Raw genomic sequence first — 14,542 nt, forward strand, 5'->3', positions numbered from 1 at the left:
AGGAAAGCTATGTATTACATAATCATAATTTTTTACATAGAATTCAAGTTTATTTTATTGTTTTGTTTTACATGTAGATAACATATAAAAATTTTTCCATAAAGAATTATCTCCCTTACTCTCAAACAATGTCAGAAATTAATGACCAGTTCTTAAGAAGGACGAAATTAATCTAAAACATTCTAATTAAATGAAAGTAGAATTAAACAATTCTCAAAAAATAAATTTTAATAAAAGATTACTATAATTTGACTTAGCATTTTAAAATGTCAATTCGTTTTTATCAGAGAAATTCTTATGTTTCACGCTGAATTAATTTTATTCTTTTAATCAACGCAATAACAAGAAAAACTCTAACTCACAAAGGTCTGTGAAAGCAAATGCAATTAGCACTTTTGCAATGCAAACCAGAACTGTCCAGTATTACTTAAGCTATGTTCTTGTCAAATTGTTGCCTTAAACCTCAGGTTGAGATTATCTTTGACAAGAATTGTGTCATTGATGGGATTTATGTTAATCAGAAAAAGATTATCAAATCATGCTTCAAATTTAACTTTGACTTAGAATTAGTAACATTCAAAGGAAGTCTCCAGTGTTTGTAGAATTCACTCCAGCTTTCAGCAGAATACAATCAAGTATTAGAAATGTTGCATAGTTGTGTACATAGAATTCTGTATTCCAGAGCACCAGTTTGCCCAGAAAATCTAATGTTTTTTCAATAATTTCTATTAAAATGAATTCAGGACTTTGAATGAAAAGTTGCTTGAAGTCATTTTCTATTAAGTAGGATAATCTGTAAACAAATAAATTTATGTTTTTTCCTGAATAAATATTCAACTTCTCTCAAAAGATGTAAAATTTCCAAATTCAAGCAAGTGTTCCCCTTAGAAAATAATAATTATATCTAGGAAGTAGAAAAATATTACATTCTAGTCCTATTTCTTTTATGGAATTTCATTTAAAAGCTGTATAATTCAAGGTCCTTGCTTTTGTAAATTTGGTGCAAGCCTTCTTTCAGGATTCCTAACCAAGCCTAGAATATCAGCATGCACATGTAGAAACTGTTTATTTACAAATATCTTCGTTTATAAACAGAAAATAAGAGCATGAGATGAAAGAAAGGCAGGAGTTCTACAAGTAAACAGATATTGGCCTCAGAAAACATTCTGCTTATGGAAGAAACAGTCTACCATTTGTTGTTGCAAGGGGTCCTTGAAATTGTCAAATGGAGCTCAAAAGCCAAATATCCTTCTCAACAGTTTGTAAGCTTAAAGCACAAAACAGGAACAGACTTCCTGGGAAGGCTGTATAGTTTTATCCAATTCCATGTTGAAAGAAAATAACATAACTGACAATCCCTCCAATCATTTAGTCAGTCAGTAAACCAGTAACCATTCAGTCTATCTAACATACATTAATTCTTACGTAAAAAATCAGTCTTCTAGAAATAAGAGAAGTAGGGAAATTTTCTGCCCTAATGGAAATAACATTTTGATTTTTTTTTAATCATTGCCTTCAAAATATTAGGGAAACTGCTTGCAGCTCAGGAAGCATAGTATCATTTCAGAGAAGCATGCTTAACACACTATCTCCCTGTCTCTCTCTTTCTCTCTCTCTTTGGTTTAAGAAAATCTCACCAAATTCCAAGTCCCCATCAAGTTTACCCTGGTTATTATAAGGCTTCTTTTGTTGGAAATGTAATAAGGAATTCTGAAGAATAGAATTTTTTTTAAAAAAAGTTTCTAGAAAAGTTTTAGTCTCTCCCTGTAAGAAAGGTTCACTGACCAGCCAACCTTCAGAATGTGCTGGGGTCCTTTTTTTTTTTTTTTTTTTTTGATGCTTTCATGTTTTCACAGGGAAGAATCACTGCTATTTTTTTTTTTTTACAAAATCATATTGAGAGATAAAAGGACAATCCACATTACATATGGATCACCTTTTTTCTATTTCCATTGCCCATTATGAATAAAAACAGTCTGCAACTCTGAAACAATTCTAGATATCAAAACATGTTCAAGAAAATGATTTATATTACACAACTATGTGTATCACCATCCAAGTCATACAAAAATTGCCAAAAGTAAAAAGTTCCTAATAGTGTTATTTGACATGAAAAATATTTTATGAAGACTGTTTCCTAAATAACGGAAGAAATCTAATAAACATACATACAATATATATATAGACACTTCCAGTTCTAGTTCTCAGAAGCTCAGATTCCAGAGCAAGATTAAGATAAGCTCTTATAGAAGGAAAATAGTGTTGGAAGTAAGACAAAAGTTAGCATATGAATAATAAAACATCTCATTAACATATTTATTCTAACTAAAATAAACAATAAAAGTCAAACACATTCATACTGTTTATTATTAGTTGAAATGAGTACTAATAATTCCCATTTACTATCTCCTGCTCTCTGGAAAATTTTCAGAATTTATCTCAGTAAAAATTTCAATAAGGAGTTGCTTAATTCACTTTATCTACATACAAAAAAGTACACTTTTTTCTGGGCAGTGTCACACATCTGTAATCCCAGCAGCTTGGGAGGCTGAGACAGAAAGATGGAGAGTTCAAAGCCAGCCTCAGCAAAAGTGAGACACTAAAGCAACTCAGTGAGATGCTGTCTCTAAAGAAGATACAAAACAGGGCTTGGGATGTGGCTCAGTGGTTGAGTGCCCCTGAGTTCAATTTCTGGTAACCCCATCCCCCCCAAAAATGTACTTTTTGTTAAAATATTCAAAGCCTTCTTCAGTTTGGGAATCCAACATTCTTAACTCCCTTCTCCATATGTCCTATTTTTGACCTCCTCTGGCTTTAAAGCTACCAGTCATCCTTAAGCAAATTCCAAAGGCCTTTCATCATCTGCATTGAGACCAGTGTGCAGGTCTATATGCTCAGGTTTCATTTTTTCCTTGTCTTGGTAAAATTTTGTGCTACTGTCCCCTTTATCTCATTACACTTTATCTCAGTACACACAGTGACTTGTTTTTCTAATCCATCCCAATAGAATCATTCTAAAAGTTTGTGGAATTCATATATAACAAACCTGAAATTCTTTGGGTCCATGGTAAGCTATAAAATAAATAAAACTTCAAATACTTAAATGTCATTGAAAAGAAAGTTTAGGAGAGATTTATGTACATATACAAATTGTTCATTCTGTTTATGAAATTTACTATATTTTATACTATCTTTTAAAGTTGTTCAATGCATGAAAACCAGATTTTTTAAGTACTGTTCTAAGGTATGCAGTTACACCTCTTTCAAACACAATATGCAGAGGAACCTTGCTTTATCTTGGATCACCATTAAATAGCTGCATATATTGGGCTATTGACCCTTAACATTATACCTCACCTTCTTCACATTGATAAAACAAGTCTGATGACTTAGAAGAGCTTAAGGATTTTATCCTGTATGATAATAGTTGTTCTAAGATTATGACTATGTACTCCAAACGTCCAAAGGATAAATAGACGTTCATGCAAAATGGTACTAATGATTGTCTGTTGCAATAAAAGACATTATTGTTTTTTTCAAAGAATAACCCATTGTAGTTGAAGATGTTGCATAAAATAATAGAACAGATCATAGTACACATAGAAGCAAAGACTGAGTGAAAATTTTAGAAATTTTCTACAAACACTTTAGATGGCTTTACATGAGCTTTAGGAATGTAGAACCTCAAAGCCTCTTTGTTCATTTGAAAACTAAAACCTAGGAATGAGGATCTTTAGAATACCTTATCAGCATAAGAGAAGTAGAGATTTCTCTGGGCCTGCCTGGAAATCAGGACCCCTGGAAATTTGGATTCCAGATTCCAACTCTCAGCATTATGGAAATGATTCTTCCTAAATTCTCTGTTTATGGCCTCTAGTGCAGCACAGAGGCAGGATTCCCATGCTGGACTTCCCAGTTCAACACTTCACTATATATTTTGGTGAATTCCATGGTTATGCCTGTGATACCTGAAAGAACTTGCAGGTTTAGTTTCATTGTGAGAAAATCCAACCATCTTATTTGATAGCTGGAACACATGCTACACATGGATCTCTACTTTCCTCATCAAATGACCTTCCAGACTACACAGAACCCATCTCCTATTGGTCCTTGGCCCCGTCTCCCTCCAGCGTTTCTTTGCCACTTCTCCCACACACATAATTTCACACACATGGATTGGACAGATAGATGATGCTCTCCTCCCAGGGTTCTTGCTCCTTCTGAACAAACCCACTTAGAGATGGCATCACCTTCTTCCTGAACATCTTGTGAACCTGCTTTGAGACTCTCAGAAGCTTTGGGTAGATCACTTTGGCAACAAGTCTTGAAATCTTAATAACTGTATGTTTTTCTTCTCTTCACCTCCCAGTATGACCCCACTCTGCTCTTTGCATCTTGAAGAGTTAAAAATCATAGTTTCTAGAATATAAGAAGAAACAGACATCGTTCAGTTTTGACTAGAAACTGGTTCTTGAATAGCAGACAGGACATAGAATTTACACCAGAGGATTTGAGTTGGAAAAAACAGTGGGAGAATGAGAAGGTCTCACTCCTAGGAGACAGGGCAGGGGGAGGTATTAGAGAAGACAACAGTGACAATAGAAACAAGATTGAAGGAGGTAAATTGGGGTTAGAAGAAGGAGAGCAAAAAGGACCTGACCTCCAGGGACCACAGTAAGGACTGGCTATCCTGTGTGGTGACCAAGCAATTGTAGTCCAGTTCAGAAAGCACTGGGGAAGCTGAGCACCAATCAGCAGATAAGCTGTTGCAGTCAAAGAAGCACCCCCCCCCCCCCAGAGGAGCCATGGGACAGTCCTCAGTGCTGTAAGATGAGGTCCGTCCCTGATGACCACTGCATGGGATGCAAGGCTTATCAACAGGAGAAGCTGTGGGTAACGATGGGCATTCATGTGCATGACCAGGTAGGTGGGCACATATACATACATGCACAAGAAAGAGGGTGCTCTGTCACTGTGATCTAAAATAAAGGGAAAAGTCCATACTTCTGGTTACCCAGATGGGCAGCTGTGATGGGGAAAGACGATTGCCAGGCCCTGAACATGGATAGGCCTAGACAATGATTGATAGGGCTTAACTCCTGCTACACAAGCCATTGAAGCCGGCTGCATTTGCTAATCGAACTTTGATGTATTATATTACTAGAAAATTTTCAATTTTTGTACTCTGATTACAAAATAACATCTACAACTGAAAAGAAAACAAAAATCTCTATCATAAGTTCTGAGAAAAAAAAATACAAAGGAGAGAGGAAAGAATCCTGTGATGTAGCTTAGATGCCTAATATTACCTTATTCTCATTTTTAAAACACAATAGGTAATGGGAAGTCCGGACATTCGATTATTGTAAAAAAATATTTATTCTGACAATAAAAACAATAGGTGATATTTTACAGATATTGGGATACAAAAAGAAAAATCAAACATAAGCCTAATACAGAGATAGTTTCACCTACTATCTTCTAATCAATGCGAGGCCATATTTTTAAAAACATTTTCTTGATTGTAATCATAATTTCCCGCAAAAATATATCATAAGCATTTCCCCACTTTTAAATAGCATCAAAATTATGACAGATGGCTGCACAGATGTCCATAGTATAGATGTATATCATAATTCATTTAATCATGAACCTAATATCATAAAATTAGATTATTTCTAATTCTACCATATTCAACTTAGTTGTGAGGAGACTTTTTACATGAACTCTTTTAAATTATTTCTTAAAATAATTCTTAAAATTAAAATCTTTTTTCAGGGTGTATGAACACTCTTTAAATCATCCTTATTCATATTACAAAAATACTATTCAAAATGTAAGAGTTTATAATATTTCTGCCTATAGTATATAATAATGTTTATTTTTCTCATATTCTTCTCAACAATGACATTCATTTATTATTTGTGCTTATTTCACTAAAAAATTAGTGATTGGCTTCTGCTTTCCATGGTGGTTTTTGATTAATGGTGAAGTACCTCACTTCCTCATGTGTCTTTGTCTTTTTATGTAAGTTGCTTTCTTGGAACTATTGCCCATATTTCTATGAGAAAATGCATCTTTTCTTTGATGTATTGGCCTGGAAAACAATTATTTTTCAGATATATTGCAAACATTTTTCTTCTTTCATTTTATTTGTGGTGCTTTCAATACACTGAAAATTTTAATTTAAATACTCTTATTTACTGATTTTTTTTTAAAAATTTTCCTCCATGCCTTTTCTAGATAAAAAACCCTTTCCCATCCCATTGTTTATACTGCACCAATAGACAACAAACATATTTTGAGGATTTATTTCCCATCAAAATAGAAGAGAAACTAGTTTTCAAAACTCATTATCAAGAGCAATAAAGATTTTTGGCTTCATTGTTAACATTTACTATTTTATGTTTAGAAAATTTTTGTATATTATTTCATGAAATTGCCTCACAGTCACTTGTTGTACACAATAAATAGTATTGTCTGATTAGTAATGAGGGTTCCAAAATCTGACAGGTCATGAATTGGTCATGAATCCCAGCTCAGCCATTACATAGCTGTGTCCTTTGATCTTTGGTTTTCCTAAACTGGGACTTATTTTTATTAACCTATAAAATGGGGGAAATACCACTGTTTTGGTACTGGCAAGGATTAAGTGAATACCAGGTGGAAACTGCATAACTTTTCTGGGCATACTGTATGTACTGTACACCTATCAGCAGAAATGATCACTAGCTCCTATTCCATCTCAACTGATTTGGGGTGCCACTATCATGTATTAAATGTATTACAAATATGCTTAATATTTCTAAAAATACTCTTTTCTAATTATTATTTCTCATAATGTTGGTGTAGTTTTCAGGATTTACTACTATAGTTCAATTAATGAAATTTCTTTTCCATTCGTCTTTTTCTTCTGCCTATTTCTAGTTATTATTTTTTTTTTAATTTTTTATTGTTGGTTATTACTAACTTTTCCAGTTGAACTTGCAAGACTCTATCAGGTTCCAATATTTGTCCTGGTCAGACCTTGCACATGAATATAATCAACAAGTAAATTAATTTTATGATAATATGCCTACTTATACTATTGAAGTGTCATATTAAGAAGCACTGTATTAGAATGAGTCTTTTTTCCTCTACATTTGTAATTTCTTCTAATTTTCGCCAGAGACACCCTACATAATTATTATTAGATATCTTATGTAAATAATTCTGTTGTGCTACAGACTGAATGTGAGTGTCCCCTGCGATTCAGATGTTGAAGCCTTAGTCCCCAATGCAATTGTATTTGGAGGTGGAGCTTTTAGGAGGTAATTAAGTCATGAAAATAGAGTCATTGGAATGGAATTCATACCATGATAAGATATACAAGAGAGATGAATTGTCTCTCTGCCATGTGAGGACCCAGCAAGAAGGCAGCCATTTCCAAACCAGGAAGAGAGTCTTCAGCATACACAAACTTTAAGTACTTCAATAAACCAATGACTTTTAAAAGTAGTTGATTTTTATGTCATCCTACCAAAGAAATACTGATTGTTCTTCACATTATTTGATGAAATATTATTTTTCAGATTGTAAAAATGTAATTTTTTAAAAAAAATTTCCTCCATGCCTTTTCCAGATAAAAAGCCCTTTCCCATCCCATTGTTTATACTGAACCAATACTCAACAAACATATTTTCCACATTTCATATATAAATTTAGATACAAATGAAATAAACATGTTTTGAAAAAATAATGTTCCTAAATTGAAAAATGCAAAAGAAATTATTTATAACCTCAAGACTTCATGATATATACCATCAAATCATAAATACAAAACTAGAGTGCTACTCCATGTGAAATACCAGAATGAATAGAAATATTCTAAACTGTGACATACGTCAATGGGAAAAAATGTCAGATTAACTGAATATATTCTCTTTTGAATCATAGTAAATTTGGCTCTAAAGGCAAATATATGTAACAGCTAATTTTAGTACCAACCTCAGGTATGCAAAAGTAATTCTAAGAATATTTTCTGGAATTTTAGGTAACTGACAACACTCCAGTGATGGTGATCCATTGCATGGGACATATATCCATGCTACATTAATAGTACATTTCATAATCTTTTAGTTGATTTGGATCTAAATGGTAGCAACAAAAATAATACTGTTCTATTTATTGTTAAGTAAGAATAAAACAAAGACAAATATTTTTAAAATATTTTTTAGTTGTCAATGGACCTTTATTTTATTATTTTTTATGTGGTCCTGAGGATCAAACCCAGTGCCTCACACATGCTAGGTAAATGCTCTACCACTGAGCCATAAGCCCAGCCCAAGACATATAATTTTGAGCAATTGTTAAAAGAGAAACTAGAGTATCTTTGTACACTGTAAAATGACTCTGATATCAAAAAAAAAATAATAAACAAGTAAAAAATCAAAGAGAAAAGAAGATATGAGAATAATGTCAGCAAGATGGCAGAATAATTTTCGTCTTCACATCTTCCCACAGAAGTTCAATTATCAACTATCCACAAAGAATACATTTACGAAAATCTCAGAATTTGGCAGTGAGGCTGGGACATCTTCTTCAGTTACAGAATTGAGAATTCAGATTGAAGGGTAAGAGGAACAGTTTCTTTAACTGTTGTCCCTTAACCAAGACAGGACACTGCTATGCACTGAGATTGCCCCATGCCCAGGGTTCCCACAGAGGAACATAGAGTTGGGAGGCTGACTTCTCCCTGGAGGTTATAACCAGAACTCAATCATCTGGGGTCAATTAGAAACAATAAGAGCAGGAATGGGGCTCATCACTGCCAGTGTGCAGATCAAGGGGGTAGCTCTGGACTCCAGACAACAGAGGTGCCACATTAGTCTAGCCAACAGCACTGCTGTGCAGGAAGCATGGCCTCTAGGTCTTCCAGGCTTCAGTCCTTAGCCAACTTCTCCAACCAGCCCTGGGCCTCACTTTAAGCCATTCCAAAGCAGGTCAGCAATTACCTGAGGAGGAAAGAATCTGGCCCTTCCCTATCCCAGCAGCCACCCAGTGATTTAACCAAGGCACAATGCTTTGCTTCAGCCTCTCAAGGAATGGAGGCCAGCCAAATCTATGCATATTTATGGAGAAAGGGTAACCTTGTGCACCCTAGGTGGTTTAGTAGAGACCCTGTAGGCCTCATCCAGCCTCATAGTCAATGTGTAGCACTTTGCCCCACTACAGATTCCAAACAACAGTACTGCACAGCCAGAGAAGATCCTGCTCTATCTGAGGTCATCGAAGGGCCTAGTCAGCAGCTCTGCCTGATACGTCATCCAGCCAGTCGTCTTACTAGACCACAGAGCAAAGCCAGCAGTTCCACTTGACCTCAGAGCACAGATAGTGTTCCAGCCCAACTAGAGAACCAGACCCCAGAGCCTATCTGTCCTAGATCACTACCAGAATCCCAGGCTAGCCAAGAGTGGAGGTGCACACCAGTAACCCAAGTGGCTCAGAAGCCTGAGGCAGGAGGATCACAAGTTTAAAGGCAGCCTCAGCAATTTACCAAGGCCCTAAGCAACTTATCAAGACCCTGTCTCAAATAAAAATATATATAAATGGGCTGAGAATACAGCTCCGTTGTTAAGTGCCCCCAGTTCAATTAAAAAAAAAAATAAATCTCAGGCTAGAATAAATAGTAAAGGTCTAGCACCACCAAAAAACAGCTGGCTGCTTTCTAAAATGTCCAGACACCAAACCAAGGACACAGGATTATGAAAAATCTCAAATTCACATAGAATATTCTCCAGGAGAGAATGTTTAGGCCACAAGATAAATTTTATCAAATTTGTGAGGATTAAAATCATATCAAATATCAAAGCCTGAAACTAGAAATCAGTAGTAGGTGAGATCTTGGAAAATTCACAAATATGTGAAAATGAAACACACTTCCAATAGGTGACAGAAACCAAGGTCCCTTGACCAAGACATGACATCCAATAGGTCACAGAAGAAATCAAAAAGGAAATTAAAAAAAAATACCTCCAGAAAAATGAAAATGGAATCACTACAGAACAAAAGTTATGGAGTACAAAAAACAATCTTAAAGGGGAAATTCATAGTGACAATCACCTCTATAGAAATGCAGATTTCGAATACACAATCTAACATTATACCTTAAGGAACTAGGAAAAGAAGAACTAACTAAAGTCTCAAGTTAGGAGAAGAAAAAAAAATAATAAAGATGAGTTTTTAGATATAACTCTGAGAGTATGGTCAACAAAAGCAAAAATAGACCAACAGGATTCCATCAAACTACAAACCTTCTGAACAGAAAAGGAAGTGATTAACAAAGTAAAGAGACACTCTACAGAAAGGGAGAAAATATTTTCAAAGTACACATCAGATAAGGAGTTAATATCTGAAATACATACAGAACTGAAAGAACTCAATGGCAACAAGGAAAAAAGAAAGAAAAAGAAAAATATAAACAATCTAATTTAAAGTTGGGCAAAGGATCTAAACAGACATTTCTCCAAAGGAAATGAATGGTCAGCAAGTATATGAAAAAAGGCTCAGCATCACTAATCATTAGGGAAATGCAAAATAAAACAACAATGAAATATCAGCTCACACCTGTTAGAATGGCTGCTATAAAAAAAAGATAAAATGTGAATGTTGGCAAGAATGCAGAGACAAGGGAAAATGAGTACATTATTGATGAGAATGTAAATTAGTACCGCCATTTTTATAATCAGTTTGGGGATTCCTCAAAAAACTAAAAATACAACTACCATATGTTCTAGCAGAGATACTACTTGGTATATATCCAGAGGAACTGAAATCAATATGTTGAAGGGATATCTGTGCTCCCAAGTTCACTGCAGCATTCTGCATAATAGCCAACACAGGGAATTCATCTAAGTGTTCATCAGTGGATGAATGAACAAAACACAAATTGGTATGCATACACAATGGAACATGATTCCACCTTTAAAAAGAAGGAAAATGTGTCATTTGTGACACCCCTAGTTAAATCTGGAGAACACTATGCCAAGTGAAATCATTCAGGCACAGAAAGACAAAACACCTCATGATGTCACTTATATGTGGAATCTAAAAAAAGTTGAACTCATAGAAGTAGAAATTAGAACAGTGATTACCAGAGGCTGTGGGGACAGGCTGAGAAGTTATTCATCAAAGGGTACAAAATTTCTGAAATGCAGAGGAATGACTTTTGAGGTTTCTTACATAGCAGGAAGAATATAGTCAATGTATTATATACTACAAAATAACAAAAAGTAAATTTCAAATGTCTCATCACCAAAAATAAGTAAGAGAGGTGATGGATATTTAATTTTATGATTTAATCATTACCTATTTTATCCACATAGCATTTTGTCAAAAATGCAATCATAATTTTTCAATTAAAAATAATATTCAGCCAAGGTATGGTGACTCGTACCTATAATCCCAGCCACTCCAAAGGCCAAGGCAGGAGGATCACAAGTTTGAAGCCAGACTTTACAACACAGTGAGACCCTGTCTCAAAATAAAAAATAAAAAGGGCTGGGTATGTGGCTCTGTGTAAAATGCCATTGGATTCGATCCCTAGAATCAAAATCATCATCATCATCATCATCATCAATAAAAGCAAAAGGAGAGAATAAAGAAGCAGTCAGTATGGATTAGCATGGAAGTAAAAAAAAATGCAATACTAGAAATATGATTTTAAAAACAATACACAGTCCAGTACTGCAACATTTATATCCCTGGCTAAGGATGCCAATGAATTCTAATAATGAGGGATTCTTGTCAACACTAAACCTGAACAACTGCTATATCTATAATTTATTCTTCTTGCTCACTATATATTAAGTATTTTTAATATTGTCTGTAAATAGAATTTATTCCATTTTGAATATTTGCATTTTCTTCCTAACATCTTAAAGGAAAAAAAATTGAGTTAAAAATAACAGGTTCATATATTCTTAAAAAGAAATCCATCCCGCCAAATAAGAACATTTTCTAAAACCTATTCATAGCATCTGTTGCAACTGAAATGCAACTTCAACTATGCCAATTTTATTAAGAAAAGTCTTACATATTAATCTATTTCTTTAAAGGTCACACCATTGTAAAGGCAGCATAGATTGATTCTATTTTTCTTTTAAATGCAGCTACTCTAACCTCATTATACAGTTAGATTTTTAAAACTCTAATCTATAAATTTAGCGCCACAGGTTTTCATGGGTGAAATTGCTTGGCCATCATTATTCCTTCACCACATTATCCCCCTAGCATGGTATACAAAAGAGAGTGTTTAAAGTGATTCTACATTTTATCGACAAGTTTTTGTCCACATTTTAAATAAAATACCGAAGTGGAAACTTCTCGGAAAAGAAAATGAAAAGCAAAAAAGCCAAAAGGTGACCTCCCAATGTAACATTTAAAATGAAATGTGTTTATTTGACAGATCCGTGCCTTTGCTTTCCTCTGAGGCTGAGAGTTATTAGAATTTTTCATGCAGAGGAGACCTTTCCCACTCAGCAGCTTTCTCTTTCCTTACATTAACCTTTTCCCTGAAGCAAGACCATGCATGTTATCGCAGCAAGAGTGCTAAAGGGAGCTTCATAGAGATTAATAATGGAAGAAGCTTTGCACTTCTTGTCAAACCAACTGGGTGGTTCCTCTTCGCTGCTCACCGAGAAGCAGGAAGGTCTTTCCCAGACAGACTGGAGCAAGGGTCAGCACACCCACATTTAGCCTCTCCGGGAAAATTGAACAAATACAAATGAGTCCCATCCTTGGTAGGGCTTTGTATTTAACAGTTGCTAAATATGAACAGCATGATAGCTATAGGGGAAAAAAATCATTAGCCTGTTTCCTTCTGCTAGAAGAAATTCTTCAGTAATCTTGATTTATTGTTTTAATGTAATCATGATAAACATGTAAATAGGAGACAAATAATAGCAACATTGAATTTGTAGAGTCTTATTTTAGTAGAAGAAAATGAAGAATTCTTTAAACACTGATAAAAAATTAAAAAATATATATATATATAACTTTGAGCAAAGTGACTTACAATAATAGAATTAGTGACATCAGATAATTAATTGCATCAATAGCTATATGAACCACCAACTACCCTGCAGTGATTTTATGAAAACATCATTGATAGAAGGCTATTGTGTGCGAGAAGGACACTAGTCTCCATTGCCAAAATTAGTGTTCCTGCAAGGTTTCACATTACAATGGAAACCACAGACACATCTATGTCATAGTACATATCTTCCTTTGGTAAACTGCTTCCTGTTCATTACTGCTATTCCAGGAAGCAATGGAGTATTTTCCCACCTGTGAGAGTTTTTTTTTTTCTGACTTTAGGATCTTTTGTAATAAAATGCAGGTTCAAGATCACAGAATTAGTGAATGGTTTACCTAGGACTCAAATGTAGGTCCTGTACTCCCTGATGTTTGTCCTTTTTCCAATATGCTGAAATCAAAATCACAAGCCAGAGTTGTGCTACAGGTTCAATTGATACCAACTCACTTGAAGGTAGTGGTCTATAAAAGAAAATAAAATCTACCCATCCAAGCTAAAATTCATATTAAATGTTTCCATATAAATTCAAATTTCAACTCATCATTTCCATCATAGCATTTTATGACCTCATTGATGAGTTTCTTTTGAATTTTGCTTCACTAATCTAGCACTAAAAGCTTCATTTTTGCTTATTACTCCTTCTTTACAGCCAGGGAAAAACTGATAAAATACATTCCACACAGTTAAAAATCTTAGTGATTTCATATTAATTAAAATATTTTTTAAGAATTGACCAGGTATTTATTAAACAATATACTTTAGCATCTAACTTAACCTAAAGGCATATAACATAAAACCAAAGCAGAGCTAGGAATCTAGCTGAATCTCCTGGGCTGCTCATAAGTCCCTGGTTTGAAGATGTACTGAAATTGAAAAGAGGAGAATGACACTTACATTGCTGCTCATCGCTATTGTCCCCACACTGATTTGTGAAGTCACACACATTGTCAGGTGGCAAGAAGACCCCATCATCACAGTGAAAGGCTTCCGTTCCTTGCTGACCCAGTGGAAAAATGAAAACACAGGAAATCCAAAAGAAACAGAAAGCTCCATTCATTGGAAATGCTGACATTGTAGCCAGGGAGAAGAGCATTACTGGGTGTTGTGTATCAAAGATCAGGCAGTTGTAATAGGTGAGTCCATAATTGGAGACATTCTTTTCCTTTTCTCCCTTTTTTTGTTTTCTGGATTTGCTTCTTGGGACTGGATTCTGTTGGTAACTAGCTGCAACTCTAACAAATGACTTCTCAAGTAGTTACTTTACTCTTTCAGAGGAGTGACTTTAGAAAATATTTAACTTGAGTAATTGCACCATTTCTGTAGCTAACTAAACATGGATGTTTATTGCCCTACATATGCCATGTTTAAACAATTTAAACCTTTATGGTCATGCTATCTCCTGAAAGAAAAATTAAAAAACAAAGGGCAAGCACATAAATGAGGGGGATGGGTGGAAGAGAACCATAA

The 14,542-nt window shown here is 34.6% G+C and overlaps 1 protein-coding gene across 1 annotated transcript in view; it reads right to left on the reverse strand.

The window, feature by feature from the left end:
- Malrd1 (MAM and LDL receptor class A domain containing 1) overlaps positions 1–14,168 on the reverse strand; it is a 670,952-nt gene extending 656,784 nt beyond the window's left edge. The window contains exon 1 of the mRNA XM_046423053.1: positions 13,970–14,168. Coding sequence (XP_046279009.1) covers positions 13,970–14,168 — 199 coding nt within the window. The remainder of the gene's footprint in view (positions 1–13,969) is intronic.
- Between the last annotated feature and the right edge of the window lie 374 nt (positions 14,169–14,542).

This window comes from Marmota monax, unplaced genomic scaffold (genome assembly GCF_021218885.2).
Source record: "Marmota monax isolate L192 unplaced genomic scaffold, Marmota_monax_Labrador192_F-V1.1 WCK01_AAM20220418_F8-fsc00098, whole genome shotgun sequence".
Taxonomy (NCBI): Eukaryota; Metazoa; Chordata; class Mammalia; order Rodentia; family Sciuridae; genus Marmota; species Marmota monax.